The 22,448-nt window shown below is 39.1% G+C and overlaps 1 protein-coding gene across 1 annotated transcript in view; it reads right to left on the bottom strand.

The window, feature by feature from the left end:
• Positions 1 to 20,591, bottom strand: part of NUDT14 (nudix hydrolase 14) — a 60,098-nt gene extending 39,507 nt beyond the window's left edge. Inside the window, exon 1 of the mRNA XM_068682558.1 lies at positions 20,429 to 20,591. Within this exon, the coding sequence (XP_068538659.1) occupies positions 20,429 to 20,509 (81 nt within the window). The 5' untranslated portion in view covers positions 20,510 to 20,591. The remainder of the gene's footprint in view (positions 1 to 20,428) is intronic.
• Positions 20,592 to 22,448: the final 1,857 nt, after the last annotated feature.

The following is a 22,448-nucleotide window of genomic DNA, read 5'->3' as shown; positions in this document are numbered from 1 at the left end:
TAATCAATACATGATGTTTCCAGTGTCCACAGTGATGTGCCAACATGAGCTGTGCTTCCAGGCCAAACCAAACTCAGGACTGACTACATTACGCTTTTCACTTTCATATCAGACAACTAGTGATCAAATTACCTTACACTGCCTGAATATTTGTGTAGCATTTTCAACACTGCCAAACACAGAAGTTGTCTAAAGAAACAAATAAATAAGGAAAACCACCAGTTTGGATGCCAAAAAATCCATGTACCCCCATAGTTTCAGATTATTTTGGAGCAATAAAGCAGAAATCATCAACATAATATTGTGAAACCTGTATGAAGAACAGAAATTATACAGAGAAAGACAGCTAAAACATGTTTGGACTTGTGCAGTTTTCCAACTAAGAATAAAATGAAATAGCCATTCCATATGCTTTAGAAGTTTAATTGCTCCCCATTGTTTTGTTAGATTAGTAAATTAGGGCAGTGTTTAGCATCTCTTTTTCTTTATAGGAGCTAGAGAGCTGTCCTGCTATATAAAAGTATCCTTTTCATCCACAAAAAAAGAATGCAAATGGACAGTCAAATATTCAAAGTCAATTTATTTTCAATTTTTTCGTATAGAAACAATCATCCCGAACCAGCTATTTTGCATATAAAATCTGTTTGAAGGAATGACATAGCAATTGTGCTTTTTATTTTTTTGTCTATTTCAACAGTTTGATTTGTGAGAAGCAGGGAGGTAGCTGTCTTCTCTTTATATAACTACACATTTTACAGAAAGTATTATGTATCTTTTAAAATGAAGAGAAGTATTCTCAGACAGCATAAAAACATAGACAAAAAAAAAAAGTAATAAAATCATTCTGATTTTCATGAGTTGAGTGCCTGGACCTTTCTTTTCCTTTTGGAGGAACACATCAGTAGTACTGAACCGCCTTACGCTTGGCTATCCTATTACATAACTACTCAGTTAAATGTGATTTGTTTCTGTTAAACTGTCCAGGGGTGCTGTCCTGTAACACTGTAAAGTCAATCTAAACCCAGGCTGCCCCTTTTTCTACTCCAGCTGCATTACTCTGCTCTACCCCTACCCTACCGCTAGCATTTATGTAACCATACAGCAAGCTGGTTATGGAAAGTGATCTGAAAAAAAAAAAATACACTCTCCAATAAAAACTGATGGGAAAAAAATAGTAGCTAACATGAATGTAATGCCATTATACACACACCAAATTTTCACCAACGACTATTAAAAAGAGTACTCTTGGGTCTACTCAAAATTATTGCAAGAATATAGAGATGCATCTGATAAGGAGTGTTTGAGAGAAAGACACATGCACACACAAAAAAAGCCTAAATTACAATTTCAGTCCACACCCACTAATCCACTCAATCAGACTGCACATGCTGGAGTAAATGAAGCCTCATCTTCAAAAGCAATTTGCAGAATTACTTGCTGATGTTGAAGACCTACTTCAAAAGAGTTTAAGTGTTATGGAATTTTACTGTTTTTTAAACAAGCCACTGTTTAAGCTCCAGAGGAAAGGGGGAGGTGTTTGTTTTTTAAACAAAGCCTGTAAGATTTCATTACTAAACTATCCGGAATGTTTATTTTAAAAGCATCGTGATTACTAATAATGGTGTTTTGCAGTTTTTAACTTAACCACTATTCAAATATTTCAGATAGAAATGACTGGTTTTAGTGCCTTTGTGGAATGTGCATCCAAAAATATACAAACTGATGACTTTTCAATTACATTAAAAATCAATGTTGTGTCTGAAGTACTACATCTACTGCTGCTAATTGGCTTTAATTGACAATATTAACAATTTTGTAAGTAAGACTAAGTCTAGCAAAATTCACAGGGACAAACAAAGCTACTCACTAAAGAACAGCATGCCAGCTCCAGCTGACACAGCATTTCTGGGCAGGGAAGGGCAAAGTTACTGTAGTCTCCACTACACTTGTTTTACATCTAAGGATCTTGAATGAGAGATAAAGGTGCTGAGCTCTGTGCCACAGCAAACTCTGAAGCACGGATTTGACTTCTTATCTGAAGTTAGCTGGAAGACAAAGTTACTTCTTGAAGAAATCATAATACACACCAGTATAGACCACACCAGGGATACCTAAAGAGACATAAAACCTAAGGTCATAGACTAGAATTTTTACAACCCGTATCAATTTTCTCTTCAAAGTGAGGGTTATTCTGGTAGGAGTTTGTAATGAAACTGCAAACAGATGGTTATGGCAATAGAGGTTACTGTTCAAAGGTGCAATTTTTTCACACTTTAGGAGGTAAAATAAACAATGGAGAACACACTAATTTATTCAACTGTTAATGCAATACTGGGCCAAGCCACTTTGTTCATTTTATGTACATCAACTGCCAGAACAATTACAGCTAAGATACTTGATGTGTAAGTAAACTTTCTCATATAATCCTCTGGAAGTTTACTTTTCAGGTCACAGTTTGTTTTTTGTGTGTACTTTTCAACAATGGAGTTGTTGCAGTCTAGTTTGGCATTCAGCTATCAGTAAGATCACTTACATTTGAATGAAATTTATAAAACACGAGAATTAAGCATATATGAATACACTAAATTGATTTAAATCCCCTTTCTGTCCTTGGTTGTGTTTTTTTTTTTCCATTTTTATTATACATTATTACAAAGAGCAATTACATATACATATCAAATGTGCTTTATTAGAAGTCAAATATGTAGTAGCTATAGTGTATTTTCAGTATACTGAAATCTACACTACAAAGAGCAAGGATACGGTGCCTGCATTAGGAAACACAATATGCACAAAGGTCAAATTTATGACTTTTCTCACTAACATCATTTTACTGCCAGGTCAGCATATAGTTTAAGGTTATAACTTGAGATACAGATGGGGCTTTTTCCAGTACCAAGTTGATTCCAGTAAGTTCTGTTGAAAGGTAGAAAAATCTACTAGGTAGGTTTTTTAAAATAAGCTGTTAGAATATTTTGAAGACTACATTTAAAGCAAGTATTCAAATGCTCCGAGTTTTACCTAAATTCCTATGATACCATTGAATTAGAAGTCTGTAACACTTTTTCTTATTTTGCAGGGATAAGCTGACTATACACCTTCCATGGTTACAAAATTACTAACACTACTTTTTCACAAAGCTATAGTAAAGCATGAAATCTGAAACTCTGACTGGGCATAGTTAAGAAATAGCTTCCTAAACATGAAAGTGGTATCATTTGCAATTTTTGTTTTCAGCTGATATGGCAGCTAAGTATTTTCCTGTAAATAAGCACTGTATTCTGAAACAAACTTAATACACATCTCACACATCCAGTGATACCCATACTTGTTAAAAATCTACAAAGTAAATGTCATTTAACTAATATCGTTAGAATCTTTTACCTGTATTTTTATGTTATTGATAAAAAAAAAAATCACACAATTTGCAATAGTTGCCTGATTTATTTTTTGTTGTTGTTGCTCCCCCTCCCCCCCTTTTTTTTCAAAATCACTATCAAAGAGACAAAAGGAAAAGCTCAGGAAATTTAAACCGCTAAGATTTCTTTTGCCCAGTATGACCTAGGTCAGCACTTCCAACAAAATAGCATCACCCTCCCTTTCTCTGCTTCCTGCATGGTCTCCTGCATGCAAACAGCACAAACACTTCTGCAACCACACACTGAGCCACACTAAAGATGTAAGCTGGTTAAAGCACCTCAACACAAAAAAAGTTTCTCCATCGCCAGTCATGCTGCCCCTGCATAAAGGTATGTGCCACACAAGAGGGAACCAGAGTAACCACGATTTCATCTCTCACGTCCTGCAGTCCTGATCTACCAAATAATTAAAGACATATTAGACTTTATGAAGTTCAATGAGATTAAGATACGTAACTTAGAAGAGAATCAGATGTTAGAAGCAATTGAGACAACTGTCCTGGGTACATCATGATCAGAAATTGTTAACACTTTGTCTCCTCGATTCTTATCGGGACAAGCAAAAGTGTTTCCACCATTAAATGCACATCCCTGTGCAGAAACAGCATAGAGTATTTGATTAGTTTATTGTACACTTTACATATTCAGTGAACATTAAAGGAAATTAAAAATGAAATTCCCCAAATGACCTAAGAGGCTGAGAAACACAGATCCAATTTTTCAAAATTAATTCAGTATTGAGGAGAATACCATACTTCAGATTTTCAGCTCGACAGTTGTGAAATTGAAAATAATCAAAATAATGCCTCCCTCCTCTCCCCCCCCCCCTTTTTTTTTTTTAAACCACAAAAGGATAAAGTTAGGTTTCATCAAAACTCTTTCTGGATTCAGAACAGCATTTCTACTCAAAACCGTACAAACTTCTCCTCATCAGCACAATCAGATGCTAATGGCACTCTCTGGTGCTACAGGAGGCACATCTGCTGGCTTCAGCTCAGAGACTAAAAGCCAGGGAAATACCCAAACAGAGGGCTGCAGGGAACTCTTAGGTGTTCCGCATTTAATTTCTTTTTGTAGAGTTTTCCTGATTTGTATAAATCGTTACATATTCATTGAGTCAGGAACAAACACACACACACACACACACACACACACGAGGCCTTTGTAGTTCTCTAACAAAGAAACAAATGTGGGGAGCAAGAGACACGCGTTCAAAACCCTTCTCCAATTCTAGTATTTCCTGAACATCTCCAGAAGAGGAGACTTAAGAAAGCTCTTTGTAGCATTCAACAACCTCCAGTTTAAGGCACTCTTCAGAAAGAGAAGATCTGAATTTAAGGATTTTACTTGAACCATTTCAGGCAAACACCTGAATCCCTGAATGTTGAAACATCTTTATTAAAACCTTTGTTTTAAAAATTTAAATAGATTGAAAGAATAAAAATGTCTCTGGGAAATCTGTTTTCATCTCTTTTGGTCCGTTGGCAGCTGACTTCTTTTGGCCCCAGAGCTACCACGTAAGCCTGCTCTCGGCCTACCACGCCTGGGCCTGTTATGTCTGCAGCGGTGGTTTCAGGATAGAGTGGGACTCCACATACAGGACCCACTGCAAGTCTGTAGAGTCTGACACCCCACAGTAGATAAGAAATCTCACTTCACACTCTTGTACTCTTTCCTCTACTCATTCTGTGCATTCACTACTCAAAATATTCTTTCCACCCCCAAGGGAGAGGACTCTTCTAAAAATACATGGTGGACAAGCACTGCTTTGGTCCAAATCACATTCCTGCAATTCTCCATTCCCCTCTTTACAGGTATAGCCATCCTGAAGGACTTGGGACTGCTGAAAACAAGCTAACTTAGAATCCCTAACTCAAAAGGAGACATTTACCCCACTGACTTGGCCAGGATTTAGTGCTCTCATCACATCTCTGCAGGTACAACAGAGAGAGGCAAACACAAGAGTAGTCAGAGAAAATGAATCTTAAAATCATCAGTCCCAAGGCAACCACTACGCCTACAAGTGTAATTTCTTCTTTGCTACCGTAGGTCATGACCCTCATCCAAAAGAGGAAGGAAAGAAACTGTCCTTTCATCATTATTTTAGCTATGCCACTGAGGAAAACAACACTGACAACACCATAAAACCACAGTGTAAGTTGCCACTGGTATTCCAGCCAAACGCTAATCACCACCATCAATTGTCTAATATTTCTCATTACCTCTTTAGTCATTCTAACAAATTCCACTGCAACTTACACGCGGTCTGATTAAAATCTTCTCTGGTTGACAAAGGGCCAGCAGAAAAAGAACCGAGCCCTCTGCTACCACGTGCCGGACCACTCCATTTCCAGAGAGATAATAAAGCTGCATTAAAAACCATGCACTAGATGAATGCCATTCTAATTTCAAAACCAAACAAAACCTACCAACTATGTCACCTGAAGCAGAACACTGATAAGAAATAGCCGGTGTATGTATTAGACTGTTGTATCATTGAAACTAGATTAAAATAAAGTAACACAGAAAACAATCCATTATGCATAAACTCAGTTACTTGGTTTTGCAAATACATCTGTAAAGCAATAATGTAGATCACATAAATATGATTTTAAAATATAATTAACAAATCTATTCATTTATTTATAACTTACGAAGGACAACATACTTCTGATGCAGAAGTCAAGTCAATGCAGGAACAATATAGCTCAGTGAACTGTACACCTTGCATCACACACCAATCTGGTACATGCCAACAAAGAACCAGCATTAACAAGATTAACCAAGGTTAGCAAGCAGCGCTCGGGAGATCCTAAGTTTCAACAGAGTTGGGAAGAAAGCCAGGTGCAGCACCGTGGTGTCTCCATGGTGAAGCAGAAGTAGGAAAGGACGCCTCCTACCCACTGAAGGCTCACAGGAGCTCAAGGTTACCACTTACCGCAAGTGTTTTTGTAGACAAGGTCTACAGGTGCTTTAGCATGTCACCTCAGTAATACTGAGCACTGTAAGCTTTTTAAATCTATTTATTGCTGGTTCTGCTGGCTCCTTCAACAGAATACCAGGCCACCATAAGCTCTAAGACCTTAACCCAAACATGGGATGGCAGGAACCCAGCACACACAGAGGTGACTAAAATCTTAGACAAGGAATGAAGTTCATAAATCCACTCCCCAGATTCAGCAGGGCTGGACTGACAATGAAGAATTACCTTCCACAAATACTACAATTACAAGTCTTCCACTGCAAGAGCAAGACACATTGTTATGACTAAAAAAAATAATAAATACACAAAACTTGCACTGCAGCAAGTTGCTTTTTTTCCTTTACACCCTCTCCCTAAGGCACAACTGTGAGGAATGGTTTGTCATCCCACTCCTCTATCACAAGGGCTGTAACAAACACGCAGAGGGGAGGGAAGATACACCACCAAATGGCATTCACTCGTTGTGTTTTTATTTTGTTTTATTTATTTATTAATTTATTTTGAGAAATGCTTCAAAAGCAAGAATTCAATGTTTTTCTGTTTAGGGAAAAAATTTCACTGATTGCCATGTTTTCCGTTTCGGGGTATGATTAAATCTCTACTCCCCTCTGAGCATAACTTTTACACTTAAATCTGGACATCTATATTATTACTTTTACAAATTAATCTTTCTCTGTGGAGGGCACCAGGAGGCTCCAGGGAAGCTCATGTGTTCCAGTGATTCTTGACAGATCAAGCAGAAAATAAGGAGATTAAAAGAAGCAGGGTTCTCCACACTGACAGGTCAACCACCCACCCTCAGCGAGGCAGAAAAGGTGGCTTACAGGAACAAGCAGGTGTCAAATTTGGAGGAACTATCCTGTACAGGACTACAGCAGTCAGCTCTTCACTGATGATCACTGACTGCTTTCACGGCACAGGAGGCCAGTGCTCCCACATTCGTCTTTAACGTGACAGAGCAGTGTAAGTGGGATGAGTTACCGATCGAACTTCAGGCCATACTCACTGCAGCGCTATGAAATGTCATTTCAAAGAGCAACACAAGCCTTGCAGGCAAAACATGCTGGTATCCACTTCCTTTTCTTAAGTCACAGCCATTTAAAAGCTGAAAAATTCAATTTGGAGGCATCACTCAATTCCTTAAAGCATTGCCGAAATGCTTTTCTGCTAAAAAAATACCTACAGAAACTGCACCTGTGCTCAAGATTTTAAAGTGCCAGAAACACTGCAATGCTGAAAGCAGTGCTAAGCACAGACATACACGTGAAATTCTAAGATAAACTTGCTGCAAAACTTGTCGACCAGCTTCTCTTCCAATGCTGCTGCTTCAAGGTCACCAAGCTTAATTGGCCAAACAGAAACAAAGACATGTCCCAAAGCCAAAGCAGGACTGAATGAAGCCCGCAGCCATACTTCACTTCAACAACTCAAGATAAGCACATATATAAGAGCTATATAGGTTCATACACTAAATAAATTTTACAATCGCTTACAGTGTTACACACAATACCCAAAGTTATCTATTCCCCCTGCATTTTCCACATCCTGACTTCCAACTCAGTTTGTCAAAATGTGTAATTTCTGGTCATAAAGCACCAAATTGCTCCAGCTGCAATTACCTTACTTTCTACATAAAAACAACATTAGTCAAATTGCTTTGGACTTTGCCTAAATTAGGATCAAGCAGAAACAATGCAAGTAAAGACCTGGCCTCCTCAATATAAGGACCAAAACATTCAACAAGGTCAGAATTTTAAAAGTTTGTAAAAACACATACCAAAGATTTCTATACCTGGCCTTTCATAGCCTGAAGCCTTTTATAGTCTAGGACCTTTTTATGCAGCAAAACATGATGTTATAACCACTCCAAGTACACAAATAACAATAACTATTATGGCTAACTAAAACACCAGGTAAAACGACAAAATTAATTGAGAAGAATCATTAAAATAATAACATCAAGTTATCAAATTCTATGCAGTTAATTGCATAGTCAATATTTCTATTCCTAATCTAAAATGATCTTGTACATCATGAACATCTTACAAACTCACACAAAGTTAAATTTTTTGATGATACGTACCATTTCTATGCTATGTACCATTTCTATGCTATCATTCAGAAAATCAAGTAATTGCAATAATCACGTACTAGGCTCTTGCGAAAAACAATTTTCTTCATTATAAATCAGATCTAGGGTCCCAATTATGCATAGACGTAGCTGTTTAACTCCAGAAAGAACTCATGAAACAACAACATTGAACATTTCTGAAATTTTAAGATGGACTAGTAAATAATGCCCTCTGTGCTGTATCAGCTTGCTGAGGAGCTCCTGTAGTCTTTGAAAACAACTCTTTGTTTTGCTTACTAAATATGCACCTTGATCACAAGCAGCATGACATACCAGAACAAGGTTTTGGCTTGAAAGTATAGAGCTCAAAGTCTTAGTGGAAATGCTGTGTTTTATGTTGTTTTCTATGCACACTCATTTTTTTTTTACCCATCTTATGGAAGAAAATCTACACAACTCTAAAATCCACACCATTTATCGACTGGGAAGACTAAGGAAGGAAAAGAAGGTATGGAAAGGAGAAGAAAGTGAGAGGACTAGACTCCAGAAGAGATGCTCTTGCAATTCCTATGTGATACACAAATGTATTTTTCATCAACTGAACACACACAAAAAAAATAAATTGTATTTATTTTTAGAGAATATATTACCGCACGAAGAAAAAAAAACTATTTAAGATAGACATAAGGATTTGAAATACTAAATATTACAAATATCGGAAGACATCCATATTCGCAGGCAAAATAAAATTAGAAAGCATAATAACCTCCACTTTCATTTTTTACAGTGTGTTTTTTTCTGCATACAAGAAAAAAACTCTTCAAAAAAAATCAACCAATCTTGTACACATGCACACACACAGAGGGTCACAAAAGCTATGAAAGAGATACTTCACATAGGATCCTGAGCAGATGACAAGCCATTAAACTTTCACCTTTAGGTAGTTATGATGATTTGATGTCTCTTTTATGATATCTCCCATTTTTTTTAATTAAAATCTACGTGTTTAACAAGCAATTCTTCCATCAATCTTTGATGTGTTTTACTTATAAAGCAATGACAGTTTTCAGTTCAGTCTCCTTAAAGTTCCAGAGAAACCATTTTCCACTCACTTGCTTTGAAAGCCATTAAAATAACTTGATGAAGAACAGCAGCAGGGGGCTAATAGAAGCCAAGGCTTAGTAACAATCTTTAGATTTTTCTCCTAAGACTTTCTCACAGACCCTCCTCACAAAGATCTTCAGGGCTTTTCATCCTCTCCTTTCTCCCCACCCCCCAAATATTAGTTCAAAGTGACAGATGCAACCAGCTCCAGGTTTTGCTGTTTTCTTAATTTCACTTTTACCTCTCAATTGAGAAAGACTCCACTGAGATGGGATTATAGCAGTGGCCAGACCCTCCCCATCAAAAAAAATAAAAAATAAAAAAAATTGAAGAACTCCAAAAACTCCAAAACATCTCTTAACTGGTCAACTATTCTAATGGGAGCACTGGGTACAGAGAAATGTACCTGTTGCTTAAAAGCCACATACAACTCACATTCAATTAATTGAATTAATTAGCGATTAACTGAGTTGATTGGTGATTTACACACAATTCTGCATTTTAGTACTTTATTTTGGAAACCTTCATAATGACAGTAATGCTGGAACAGTTTAAAACTTTTGATTTAAACCAAAGAACTATGCAAGCCAACTGCAGATAATCTTTAACCTTTCCTTAAAAATGGGAACCGCCTGTAACAGATGGTTCAGTTCTTTGGTTATAGCATCATGCAAATGTAGAAATTAGTTTTACAGAAAACAGAACTATTAGGATAGTATTTAAGCCAGTCAGAATCAGTAGGGCATACTCTTTTTGATCTATGTTTTGTTGTGCAAACATTTCGTTTCCTTATTGTGGCCACTTGAAATACATTTTTTGCTGATTACTGACTTTGGGAAACTTCTGGGCCCAAGAACTCCAGCGCTTTCCTGGTAGTGCAGCTGCTGTACCTGATGATAGCGCTGCGGTCTGAACACAGCGCCCGGCATTAGGGCACGGATGAAGGCAAAAACTGTGTCTGAAGTTGGCCACATATACGTACCCTGTTCTCTAGGACTGAGGCAGCACCTGGGAGAGATTTGAGGTCAGGGAAGACAGATGGTGGGCATTTCCATTGCAGCTCAGTCACCTCTTGTCCTTACATTGAGCTTTATATTTTACAGTTGGTGACTCTTACAGTTTGTGTTTCTACTTCATTTTAGCAAGCTCTTACTTCCTCTTACAAATGAAAATGCATCATGGAATAACCTCCTTTATCTCTGAGAACACATCTTATCAGTGCTTTGTCAGATGGACATCACCAGTCAGGCTTTTTGCATCTCCTCCTGCTAAAGAAACACACCAAGAGTGCTAATGAGATCTACTTTTTTTTATGAAGTTTGCTTAAAAATGAAGATCAAAAACAGAATAGAAAACACTGTAGAAATTTTGTGAACTGACAGAGAATCCCATCAGTGAACACACAAGAAGTGTAGCTTTCTGAGATAATTGTATCATAAATATAGGAAAAGGATCCAGCAAGACCTGAAAACAAAGAAGTTCACGACACCAGAAGCAATATTCTCAGAACACCAACAGTTAGGTGTAATTTCTCAGAAGCACGCAATCATTGCACAAAATGAGAAGAACGTAAGGCTGGAAGGACCTCACAAGATCACCCAACTCAACTCTCTCTTAACGGTGGCAGGATCAGACATATGTTACATGAGAGCTATATAATACATGCCAGATACGGAGTGTGTCTGAGCATTCCTCATCCAGAGCTCCCGTTCAGGCTGTTCTGTCACTGAAACTATTCAGTTATTTCTGCAATTTTTGGTCTAAAATTAATAGTTTCTATGCTATATATGTAGTATCACTGTAATGTTGTTATGCTAAAAGTACACGACCTAGAGTTTGTCACAAATGCTACCACAGAATAACCATTTCATTGGAATTACTGCTAACATTTCTCCTTTCTGTATTAAAGTATTCACGCTTATGTCTCCGGGAGGGCAAACTTTTCTTTTCCCATATTTTCTATTTTCAGGGACAGCACATCCCTCACCTTTAGGAGTTTAGCCTCATTTCCCTATAATGTATTCATCACCACTCAGCACATCTGTCCTAGCAAATCCCATTTCCTGTTCTATTCATGAGGCCCAGCAACCTGGAGCTTTAGTGATTGCCGCCACACTTTTCCCATGGCCTTCTCACCTCTCCCCCCCCACGCCGCCCGCTCCCATTGTTTATCATCTGTTCTCCCCTGCTGCAAACTGCTGTCAGATGTTCACTTATCCCTAATCTTACTCGCTGCCTTTGATATTCTTTCTAATCCAACAACCTGTCAACTGGGGCATCAGCCCATGTCCAGGCCAGCTGCTCTGTCACAGGCCTTAAGATTCCCTCTCAGCTCCATGAGGTATTTAAAGGATTTTGACACAGCAACCACGACGTGAAACCAATAATTAATGCTGTTTTGAGCAGCGATCGCGGCTTTAGTGTGACATGAGCTGACCACGAAGAAAAACTGAGCTTTACTTTGTTTAAACTTTAGTAAACTTCAGTATTACTATACTAACAAGACTTTGATCAATGTCTGGAGGACAATACCAAGAAGCCAAGCTTGGAGATGATAAAGCTTTGTTTTAAAGTTTTGAAGAGTAATTAATCCAAATGCAAGGCAGAGAGGCGGTGAATTTTATATGCCCACAGTGTAAAACATGCTTATTTATGCAACATCAGCTTGTTGTAGAGAGTTTTCAAAGCACAGGAGCTGACCATTCACGAGTTATAGATGAAGATAAAAATATTTTCTAAATACAGCAGCAGTTGAGGTAAAATCATTATTTAAAATGCAATTGTATTTTAAGAATATAATAAAGTATACTAGCATCCCATACAGGCCATCAAACCAAGCCATTTTAGAGAATATTCCCACTTACGGAGAATGTCTCATTTCCATAATATTCAGATTTGCTGTAAACACTTAAAATGTTACAGTGTTCATCTGCTTTAAAACATACCAAATACACATAATGTCATAGCTGAATGAAATAATGATTCAGATGACAGATTTTTGTACCGGGAAAAAGAAATATCTGCTATTTAAGCAAACATATGTATTTTGATCCAAACTGAAAAACAAATACAGCATTTAGTTGTTGAACTACATGAACACTATTTTATTTCTCAGATCTAACTGCAATTACTACAAAAGAAACGTTACCAAACAAGTCAAAAAAGCCTACTTTATACACCACAGTAGCCATATTCTACATGTAAAAAAAATAAAAATAAAAATAAAATCTCAATGATGGATTTTATAACGCGGTTCATTCACTTAGAACTAAACCGCTTTCATTCTTAGGGCTTGTCTCTACCAGGACATCAAGAAAACGCATCTGAAACAAGCACCTTGATGAACTTGCATTCTGCTAGTTAAACCCCATTAAACCCCTGTGTGGACACAGTCATTCAGTTGAGTTTACTGCTCCCTTAGGGCATGCACGGGAAAGTTAACATGGATTAAGGTAGGGTATGAATTCAAAGTGCAGTGGTACTTTGAAAGTGGTTTAATGTAAACAGTACCAGACTCTTTGTTGTAGAATGAGACGTGGAGTTAATCGGGAAGGTCCTGTGTAGACAAGCCCTTGCAGATGAGGCTACTGGAGTGGTACTGTCAAAGCCATTGGTTTTCAGCCTCTTCATCTTCTGGAAACCTGGAAACATCTTCCAGTGAAGCTGCACACCTTTGGTAGCACATGAAAACCTGCTGGTGATTGATCTGCTTCTCCTAGCTGACGCATGGACCACGTGCAGCACAACGGCCCTCACTGAGCACTTCACAAGAACCTGAGAAGCACTGCCTTAAGCTAACTACACCCCATGGACTTCCTCCTAAAACTTGGTCTCAACTTCATAGCTATTCCACAGTAAACCACCTAGCATACCCACTGATGACATTAAATGAGATTTTAATCTCATGGCAGTTGAACTCCGTGGTCTTTGTAGGTCCCTTCCAACTAAATTGCGCCATTCTGGTTTATTGTGCATTTCTCTAGGTGCAAACATTTCAGCCCTGTGCGAGGATGATACAAAAGATGCGCAACACAATCTTATTCTTCCCAGTGATATTTGCTGCCATAAATTCATTAACGCAACAAAAAATGTTAAGTTTTGCCAAATAATTTTAATGTATTTACTTCAAACAACCCTATATTCACTTCTCAAAGCATGCTGGATAAAGATGTTAAGACTAATATAGCACAATATTCACTGAAACAAAAAGGAGCACTGGTTTTCTTTTCAACTCTAGCTTTTATTTACTAATGCTTCCCATTTCCCACTGTGGTAATTCATAAACACCTCATTCAAAAATATCTTGTACAAATTTCCAGAGTTGAACTCCATGTACATAGCTCAGCAAGAAGCAGATACACCTGAATTTCTTAATTTAATTTCTTTTCTTAAACCTGTGCCCTAGTTGCAAAGAAAACTGTTCCTCTCAAAGCAAATTACATTCCCTCAGTATTTTAATTCCCTAATGCTGTTATTGCAGAAACTCCACGATTCTTTTCTTCCACCCGTACAGAAGAATCATTCTGCACTTTAACCATAGTTTCCCGGTCAAAACAGCAGCAGCCATATCAGCCAGATCAAAAATTTTTCTCATCCAGGATCCTACCTCTGACAGAAGCCAAGATGCCTGAGGAAGAATATATTGTTAAAACACACTCAGCCTTCTGCAATTTGCAGCTCAGGAACTTCCTGAGCTAGCAGCAGTATGTTTAAGATTAATATTATATACTGACATATTAGACTTGACAACCTGAAGAAAACAAGACAAATTTCGCAGCAAAAACAGCATCACCTTTTATTGCACTACTGCTTTGAAAAAATGAACTGCAAAATAAATGTATTACTGGGTTGCTTATTTCCTACTGCTAGAGCCTTTTGAAGATTCAAGTGCAGACTTACTTGTTCGAACAGGTAACTTAAAAATCTGTTTACTCCCTCAACAGCATCATTTTTAACTGTCAAAATAGGAAAGAATGTTTAATGTTTATAAAAAAGCAGATAGAAGTTCCAGAGAATATTTCAGGCAGCTGGGCACATTCATGTTGCTATTACCATGTAAAAATTTTTTGAATGTAAAATCAGATTGTTATTATTGCTGTAACACTGCACAGCTTTGCTCTTTTCATCTTCAAAGTTTTCATGACATAAATGATACAGCCTTTGCTTCTCCTCTGCATGTATACAGCTTATCACAGAATCAGGGGCTTAATCTTCATGACATCTCCAAGTCAGTTGAATTGTAAAGGCACGGCAGCAGAGTGGTTGCTTATAGTCACAAAAGAAAGACGTATCAAATCTAAGATTAGAAATAAGACATTCCTTATTCACTGATGAATCGCACGCTACTCCTGAGGTACATGATACAGTTCATTGTGTGTTAAAATCTACCACAGTCTTGAAAATTACTTTAGAATGACCATAAAACTTTGAGATTATAATTTAATTTTGTTAACACAGAATGAAAACACCTTGCATTAAAATGAAATCAAAGGGAGCACTTTTCACATGTCTAACTTCAAAATAAATTATTCTAAACATTAAATTGACGGAAGAAACGCGATACTCAGGCACTGAGCAGGACTGAATTGCAGAAGGGACATGAGGCTCGCAGGAGCAAAGAGCTTCAGTTCACCATTATTGGTCATCTCTTCAATCTAGATGCAGAGTTTTTCAGGTTTATCCCACACCAGTGAAGCAGATGCCCATTCACCATTCCAAAGATTTGGAACAGAGCCTCACTCATGTGGATGCTGGGAGAATTAATGACAGTTGCTATTAGCCTAGTAGCAAGCTTCTAAAAGCTCTTGGACAGAATGAATGCTTATGTTTACACAATGCAAGGAAACAGTGGCAAGAGCTCCCTTGCCAGAACAACCTTCAAAAACAAGGCTATAGGAGTCTGGGCTAGATCCACAAAGGCTTTGGTATGTGAGCTTTGGGCAGAAGTTTCTTTAAGTGCTCAAGGTGTTATTCCCCCGGCAAGATGCTCTGCCTCCCCTGGAAGGATGCTGTCCCCAGCACAGAGGTCACCAACAGGAACATGCCATGTCACTTAGTCCTGTGCAAAGCTTGGTAATTTTGCTTAAAGGGCTAATGAAGGTGGGTTTGAACCAGAACAGCAGAGCGAGAACTGGAGCGAAAACACTTTTGCTTCTGCTAAGCCTCAGAGGGTAATAACCATTAGCGCAGAGACAAACAAACGCGTGCAGTAGCATCTTCTATTACTACAGGAAGATTTACTGCAGCTCAGAACTACTAAAGTCTCTGCTCAGGCATTTATTAAGACTACAGTGAATCCAGATTCCCATTTGGGTACTCAGAGTTACCCAAAATCCTGACAACTGCTCAACTGTTACCACTCAGGGTCTATTTCATCCCTGAGACTCGGCAGGATTCTTAACCTTTTGTGTGCATGCGTGTGTCTATCTGGTATGTAGGCCAGTGTCTGGCTAACCTACACAAAAGAGAGCTGAAGATTTACACACAAATGTGTTTCCCAGCAGTGAGAACACTCTCCTGTGATGTGGGAAGCGATATTAATTGAAGCAAGATCTTGCAGCCTGACTCTACCACATCCCAGGGAAATGCCCTAGCCCTTGGGCATAGAGTTAATCTCTCATTAGCCATCCCTCTGGTCTCTTGAATAAATTATTTATGAAAAGCAGAAAAACTTCAATAGGAAAAAGTGAAAAGAGATTTACCATGGAGTTCCTGGTAGAGAAGCCAATTCTCTGGGAGGTGATATATGTTTAAAAAAAGGGCCATTTTAGGCAACAAATCAATTTGCACTTTGGGGGCAAGTATGCATTAATAACAGCCAGATGCTATCCTATATGTGAGATAAATGAATTCTTTTCTTTCAGCACCAAGCAGAACAAAAATATGTAAACAGGGTTCCTACCGACAAAACATGCAGCATATTCATTAGGCTGCATGAGGTGCCTTACCCTTCTCCGAGCACCACATCCCCCTTAAAGTAACTTGGATTAATTGACTGAGGGTCCCCAGTCAAGAAGAGGGTTTACAGCTGAAAATCGCAAGCAGAAAGTGAGGTCTGTTCGGAGGTGGTAAGTGCCTATTCTGAAGTACATCCTTTTAAACTTTACCTTACCCCTCTGCATCGGTCCTAGCCAACCCTGCCTACAGTTTGCTGATTTCTGTGACTCCTTTGCTGCACTTATTTCTTCGTTTACACTGTACGAAGAAAGAACAAATCCTTTAAAAAAAGTGGCTGGTACAGCGATGTGTCTGGAGCCAGGCTCCTCCCCACACTGTGGATGTCTAGCACCACGCTGCCTCTATGTGTGCATGATTCAAAGCCTACAGTTTTTTCAAAACTTGTCTTCTCTTTGAGAAACATGCAGAGACCATTCCTTTCATTTAAAACACTATCAGCAGGCAGAAGAAGAAAAAAGACCTCATATGAAAACAAAAACATCTCATGACCTTCCGTTGGGAGAGTAGATCCGCCGCGGGCACAAATTGCGGTAATTTTGGGAACTGCTAAGAATTACGACAAACCCTTCTCCATCCAGAATCCTGCATTCTTCTCCTGATCTTGTGGAAGAGTAGTTCTATATAACCAAATATAACACATTCAATCCAAAAGATGGTTCAAGCCTTCAGAACACAGGTAGACTTAGGACTAGCACACACATGAAAGTAACATGAAAGTAACCACCGGGCCTGATTCTAAGTACACATAACTCTGTTCCTGCATGTGTCCACAACTCCTTGTCTGAACATCCAGATACCCAGGCAGAAAATTCACCTGGCCAGAACACTAATCAGATCTTTTGGCCTATGGTTTTGTATGCGTTAAGTGCCTCTGATGAACAGATGAAGGCCACCTGAGCCTCTGGCTCCACTCTCCATCAGATGTGACACAATCTTCTTCAACCTGGACATGCTTACAATCATTATTTCCTCACCAGTTTAGATTTAACCCCTCACATGGATCAATTTCTGCAAAACTTCTGGTGGTCTGCAAACCAGCTAGAGCAATGGTGGCCTACGACTCAGTTGGCTACAGACTTAATAGATAAAACCAGACTTGCAGAATTAACTGTGATATGACTCATCTGTACTTAGATTTTACATTTAACTTTTAAAGACTTAACTGTTTTAGGTATAGCGATGAGATCCAAATTACCTCTGAACAAGTAGTGTAATTTTCAGATGAAATATCTAAGAATCCATGCTATTACTTAAGTATCCATGAATGTTTAGAAATAATCGAGTCATATACTGTTTGTAAAAATTCTTTCAATTTCCTCTTTGTACAGAAAAATAGTTGTAAAAAAAACAAACTAATAAAGTAAAAAACACCGATTCTATCTGTATACCTCCCTAGACATAGGATTTTATTGAAATATCAATATCTATTACAGGAATGTATCTGTTTGAGAACAGATTACAAAATGATGACCTGTAAGGCCTAAAATATTCTTCATCAAAATTATATTTAAAAAATTAAGCATCAATGAATCTTCTTCAGATTACAATGAATTACAGGGGACGTGTTATTGTTTCGTAAACAGCACCCAAAACACCACCTCCAATTACAGCACTATGCCATGTATTGCATTAAGAATCTGACTGGTTTCAGTTTTCATAATGTAACAAATGCTATTATTTAAACTTTCTTCACTTAGATTATTCTGTTATTCACAAAGACTTTTTTATTAGATTTGGGTTAAGTTCAGCAAGCAGGTGCAGGAAATTTGTGGAGAGGGGTAACATTTACTCTAAGATAGAGCACCAATTAACTGGGAAAATGAAAGGTTTTCTTTCTTTTTCTTTTTTTTTAAATTTACTTTTTCCAGATGGTGATTAAAAAAAAAAAGTTGGAGAAGGAAAAGATCCGCTCATCATAAAACCATTAAGACATTAAGATCAAGGGCTTTATTTTTTTAAATCATTTTCAGCTTTAGATAAGCGGTGGAATTTTCAAAATTCTTAAGCAGATCAGGCACCAAACTCCCTTACATTTTAGGCAAACAGTTTAGGTATTTACTGGGGTTTTTGGCAGGCCCAAACACCTTTGAAACAATTAGTCAAATAACTAAAAATATTTCACATTTCCTTTGGTTAGTAAGTCATTTTTTAAATACAAAATGTGTTTTTAATAAAAGTAGGGCCTGTCTCCTGGGTCAGGTGCAGACAGTTGTGCGCTCATTCAGTTCATGCTCTCAGGAGGCTGGGCCCAAGGCAGTTTCTGCACAAGTGCCGTATAAACAGTACTTTCACCTTCTTTTTAGGAGAGTTTTGAGGCCAAGAGAAACAATCTCTGCCCTCAACCAGCCCCCAAACATTCATCCCTAACCACCATATTACCACTTCCCCTCTGTCAGCATAAGCACTTGTTTAGGAAAAAGTTAACGTGGTTTTTTTTGGTCAGATTAGGTTTGATCTGGACCAGCTCCCCAGCCCAGCTCCCCATGCTGCTGCACAAACTCTTGCACAAGGAAAAGAGAGTAAGTCAGAGCAAGCAGCAAGATTTGCAGAAAGGGCAAGTCTTGGTGGCAATGCCATCTCTTGTCAGATCACAGCATGCAAACAAGTACATCCTTATTTCTTAACATAGTCATCATGTTTAAGGTACTTGTATTCAACTAAATTTAGTTTTACAATACTATTCCGTACATTTTAATGGAATCCCATTTTCCAAATAAATAAAGCACAACTCAAACAAAAATGAAATCAACAAGACTTGTCACTTACAGGCTAAGCCAGCAGAAATTGACAATATGAAAAAATGGTCAAGTTTCCTTCTAATACCTAAAAAGAAACAGTTAACTTGGTGTAAAAAGTACAGCTGTTTGCAAATCTCTGTTTGCATTACACCAATCAATGAGAAGAGAGATTTCTCTAGGGAAATGTGGTGAAATATAAAACAAGTTAAAGAAGTCAGTTAACCTGTATTGATGCAAACTATTTCAACCCTTGCTCAACCTTTTCTGCATCTCATCTCACTGTTGGGCTTAAACACCTCCGCTGTGTGCATTCCCTCTTCTACCTTCCCAACTGATGTGTTCAGGAGCAAAGAAAAGAACAAATAAATGTGAATGAGAGTGAAACGTGGTCCACATTTATTTCTAGGGTTGTCCAAGCTCTTCTGTATTTCCACTTTCATCCACCTCCCTTTCTGTGACACTGGAGCCACCACTGTGAAGTAGAGAAGCAACCAGTTCTGTGCACGACCTCACTCGCAGAAAACGTCCCTCATGGAAAATTCGGCATTTTAGACCACGAGAAAGGTCTTCCACATTACGCCTCGCATTCCTTCCGTTGTTGAAGGCTCCCATTCTCTGGGATCCCCTGGAAGGTGATTCATGTTGATATAAACATTATAAGGAAGAGGATTTCCTTCCACCGCCTCCACGTGCCTGCGGCGAGGCTGGCCGTACGGCGCAGTTGTGCAACGCGGAGTCACGTCAATAACCCTGCACACCGAGGGCTGCCAACCAACAGGTTGTGCTCGCAACCCTCGGCAGGGAAGCGAAACCTAAATTAGGGGGTGCCCTGCTGCAGGTCAACCCCAAGGAGAGGGGTTGAGGCAGGCAGGATGCCACGGGAGGGCCGGGGCTCGATGCCCTGCACAGGCGGCGGGGAGGGCGCCATGAGCCTGAGGCGCACCCGGCTCCGAGCCCAAAATGGCGGGGGCGGCGGGCGGGGAAGGGGGGGACACGGCACCAGAGGGGCCCCCCAGGCAGCCTGCCCTTCTCCTCCGGCCTCCCTCCGCCCCGGCCGGGCTTCTCCCGCCTCGGTGGGGCGGAGGGAAGGGGAGGAGAGACGGGCAGGCTGTGAGGGGAAGAGGCAGGGCGAGCCTGAGCCCCCGGCGGCACTTACCTGCCGGTAGCAGAGGCGGAAGGGCCGTAGGTAGAGGGAGGAGGTGCAGGGCTGGATCGCCAGCTCCTCGATGGCCTCCATCCCGCCGGGGGCAGCGGCCGGCAGGAGGAGATGGAGGAGGAGGAGGAAGAGGAAAAGGAGGAAGGGCAGAGGAGGAAGGGCAGAGGCGTGCGCAGCCGCTGCCGGCCGGCCTGGGAGCAGCAGGCAGGGCAGGGAGCGGTTTCACCCCCGAAACGGGGGCACAGAGGGGGGCTTGTCGCGTTGACATATTAAAATACCTGTTTGTAAAGGTGCTTTCTCAAACTATTTGTGACAGTTATCTCCAAACGGGGTATTGATACTGCTGAGGGACTCCGGCATTAAACAGAAACTGGGCCCCGTCCTCTGGAGAACTGAAATAAATGTGGGACTTTGCCCGAATCGCATCCCCATCCTGGCTGTGTGTCAGGCTTTGCAGGGTGCCGACCTTAATGTTAAAAGCCCAGTCCCTTACATTCACCTGTGTGGTGTCTGTCAAAATGGAATCATATCAGTGCCATGGAAAGCATGGGCATGAATACATGCTCATTTGTACCTTAAAACATACAAGGCAGTGCTTCTTAGGCTTGTCCTCATGACCAGCTTCTAGTTAAGGCCACGCAGGCAGCCCATGACATAAGAGCAAAAACCACCTTATTAGGCCCATCTGGCAGGTTTTAGCTACAAAGTTATGAGATAATTACTTTCTCCCCCTTCGTTTTTTTTTTTTTTTTTTTTTTTTTTTTTTTTTTTTTTTTTTTAAGCAAATCACTATTAGATTTAATAACTTTCTTGTCTTCTGGACTTTCTGGAGTTTGATCATCATTATGTAACATTAGGTTAGATTCCCTTTGGTATTTTAATGTTCCTGGTAATGTTTTTTATAGATTCCTGAGCAACAGAGCCCACAATTTGTTGTGGTTATTTTCTCTCTGACTTGTGCTCACTTCACATGCAGAAGTTCCAGTGTACAACTATTTTAGTTACTATATAAATTTAATTATTTGGTCGATATATTAACTGCACTGAGAATAATCTGAAACCCCTCCCACCTGTTTCTTTTTTTCTCTTCTAATCTACTACCACTGCACCAGTAAGAAAGTTTAATTGTTTTCCAATGTAGCACTCAGAGTCTTAACAACATGGCTAAAAAGAAGATATTCAGCAATTACAAAGCTCAATAAAAAGTAGGTGAGATAGCACTTACATTGCAGAACGTTTACCATCGGTTCTAATAACACAAGTGACAAAATAATAAAATGTTTTGTAGGACTGAAAAGTGTTGTGTTCCAAAAAGCATATTTGTAAATCTCTCATGACAAATAGACAACTAAATGTATTTTATTATCTGACTATTTATAAATATTGGTTTAATTCTATATTTGCGTCATTGGATATGTCCCTGTATTTCCTTTTTTTTTTTTTTTTTTTTTTTTTCCAGAATGATCTTGAGGTCATTCAGAGCTCCTGGGAACTTAAGCTATATTTTGCTATTAAATTATTTCAGTCTTCCAAGCCCAATTTAAGTATAAACACAGTTTCCATGCATAGCAAGTTTACAGTATCTCTGTTTGCTTATGTTAAAAGTTACCCAGTACCCAGGTCGGCTCAGCCAGTGAGATTGTGCTCTTCAATAAACATTCTGACACCACTTTAAGGTTTTCAGTGTGTGTGTGTTTTTGGGAACATGTCATAGTGTGTGATGGATGGTTTATTCCATTCTTAGTCTTAGGTGGGAAGCTTTTGGGGTTGTGATATGTCACAGACCTGATCTTGCTAATGTACCTGGAGCAGTTGAGCACAGTGTCACAGGAAAAAACGTTTTGGGGTGCTCTAGCATTGCAATCATGATAGAAAGTTAGAGAGTCCTTTATCGGACAGTGTTCTTTCTGAATGTGACAGCTGAACTAAGGATTTAACAGTCTGAGATTGAGAAGCTGGCTTGGTGCTACCATTTTACAGGTGAAATCTGAATGAGAAATTAAAAATATGCCCTGCAGTG

The sequence above is a fragment of the Anas acuta genome, chromosome 5, assembly GCF_963932015.1.
Source record: "Anas acuta chromosome 5, bAnaAcu1.1, whole genome shotgun sequence".
NCBI classification, from domain to species: domain Eukaryota; kingdom Metazoa; phylum Chordata; class Aves; order Anseriformes; family Anatidae; genus Anas; species Anas acuta.
The sequence above is the reverse complement of the archived record's forward strand: the minus strand, read 5'-3'. Positions and strand labels throughout refer to the sequence as shown.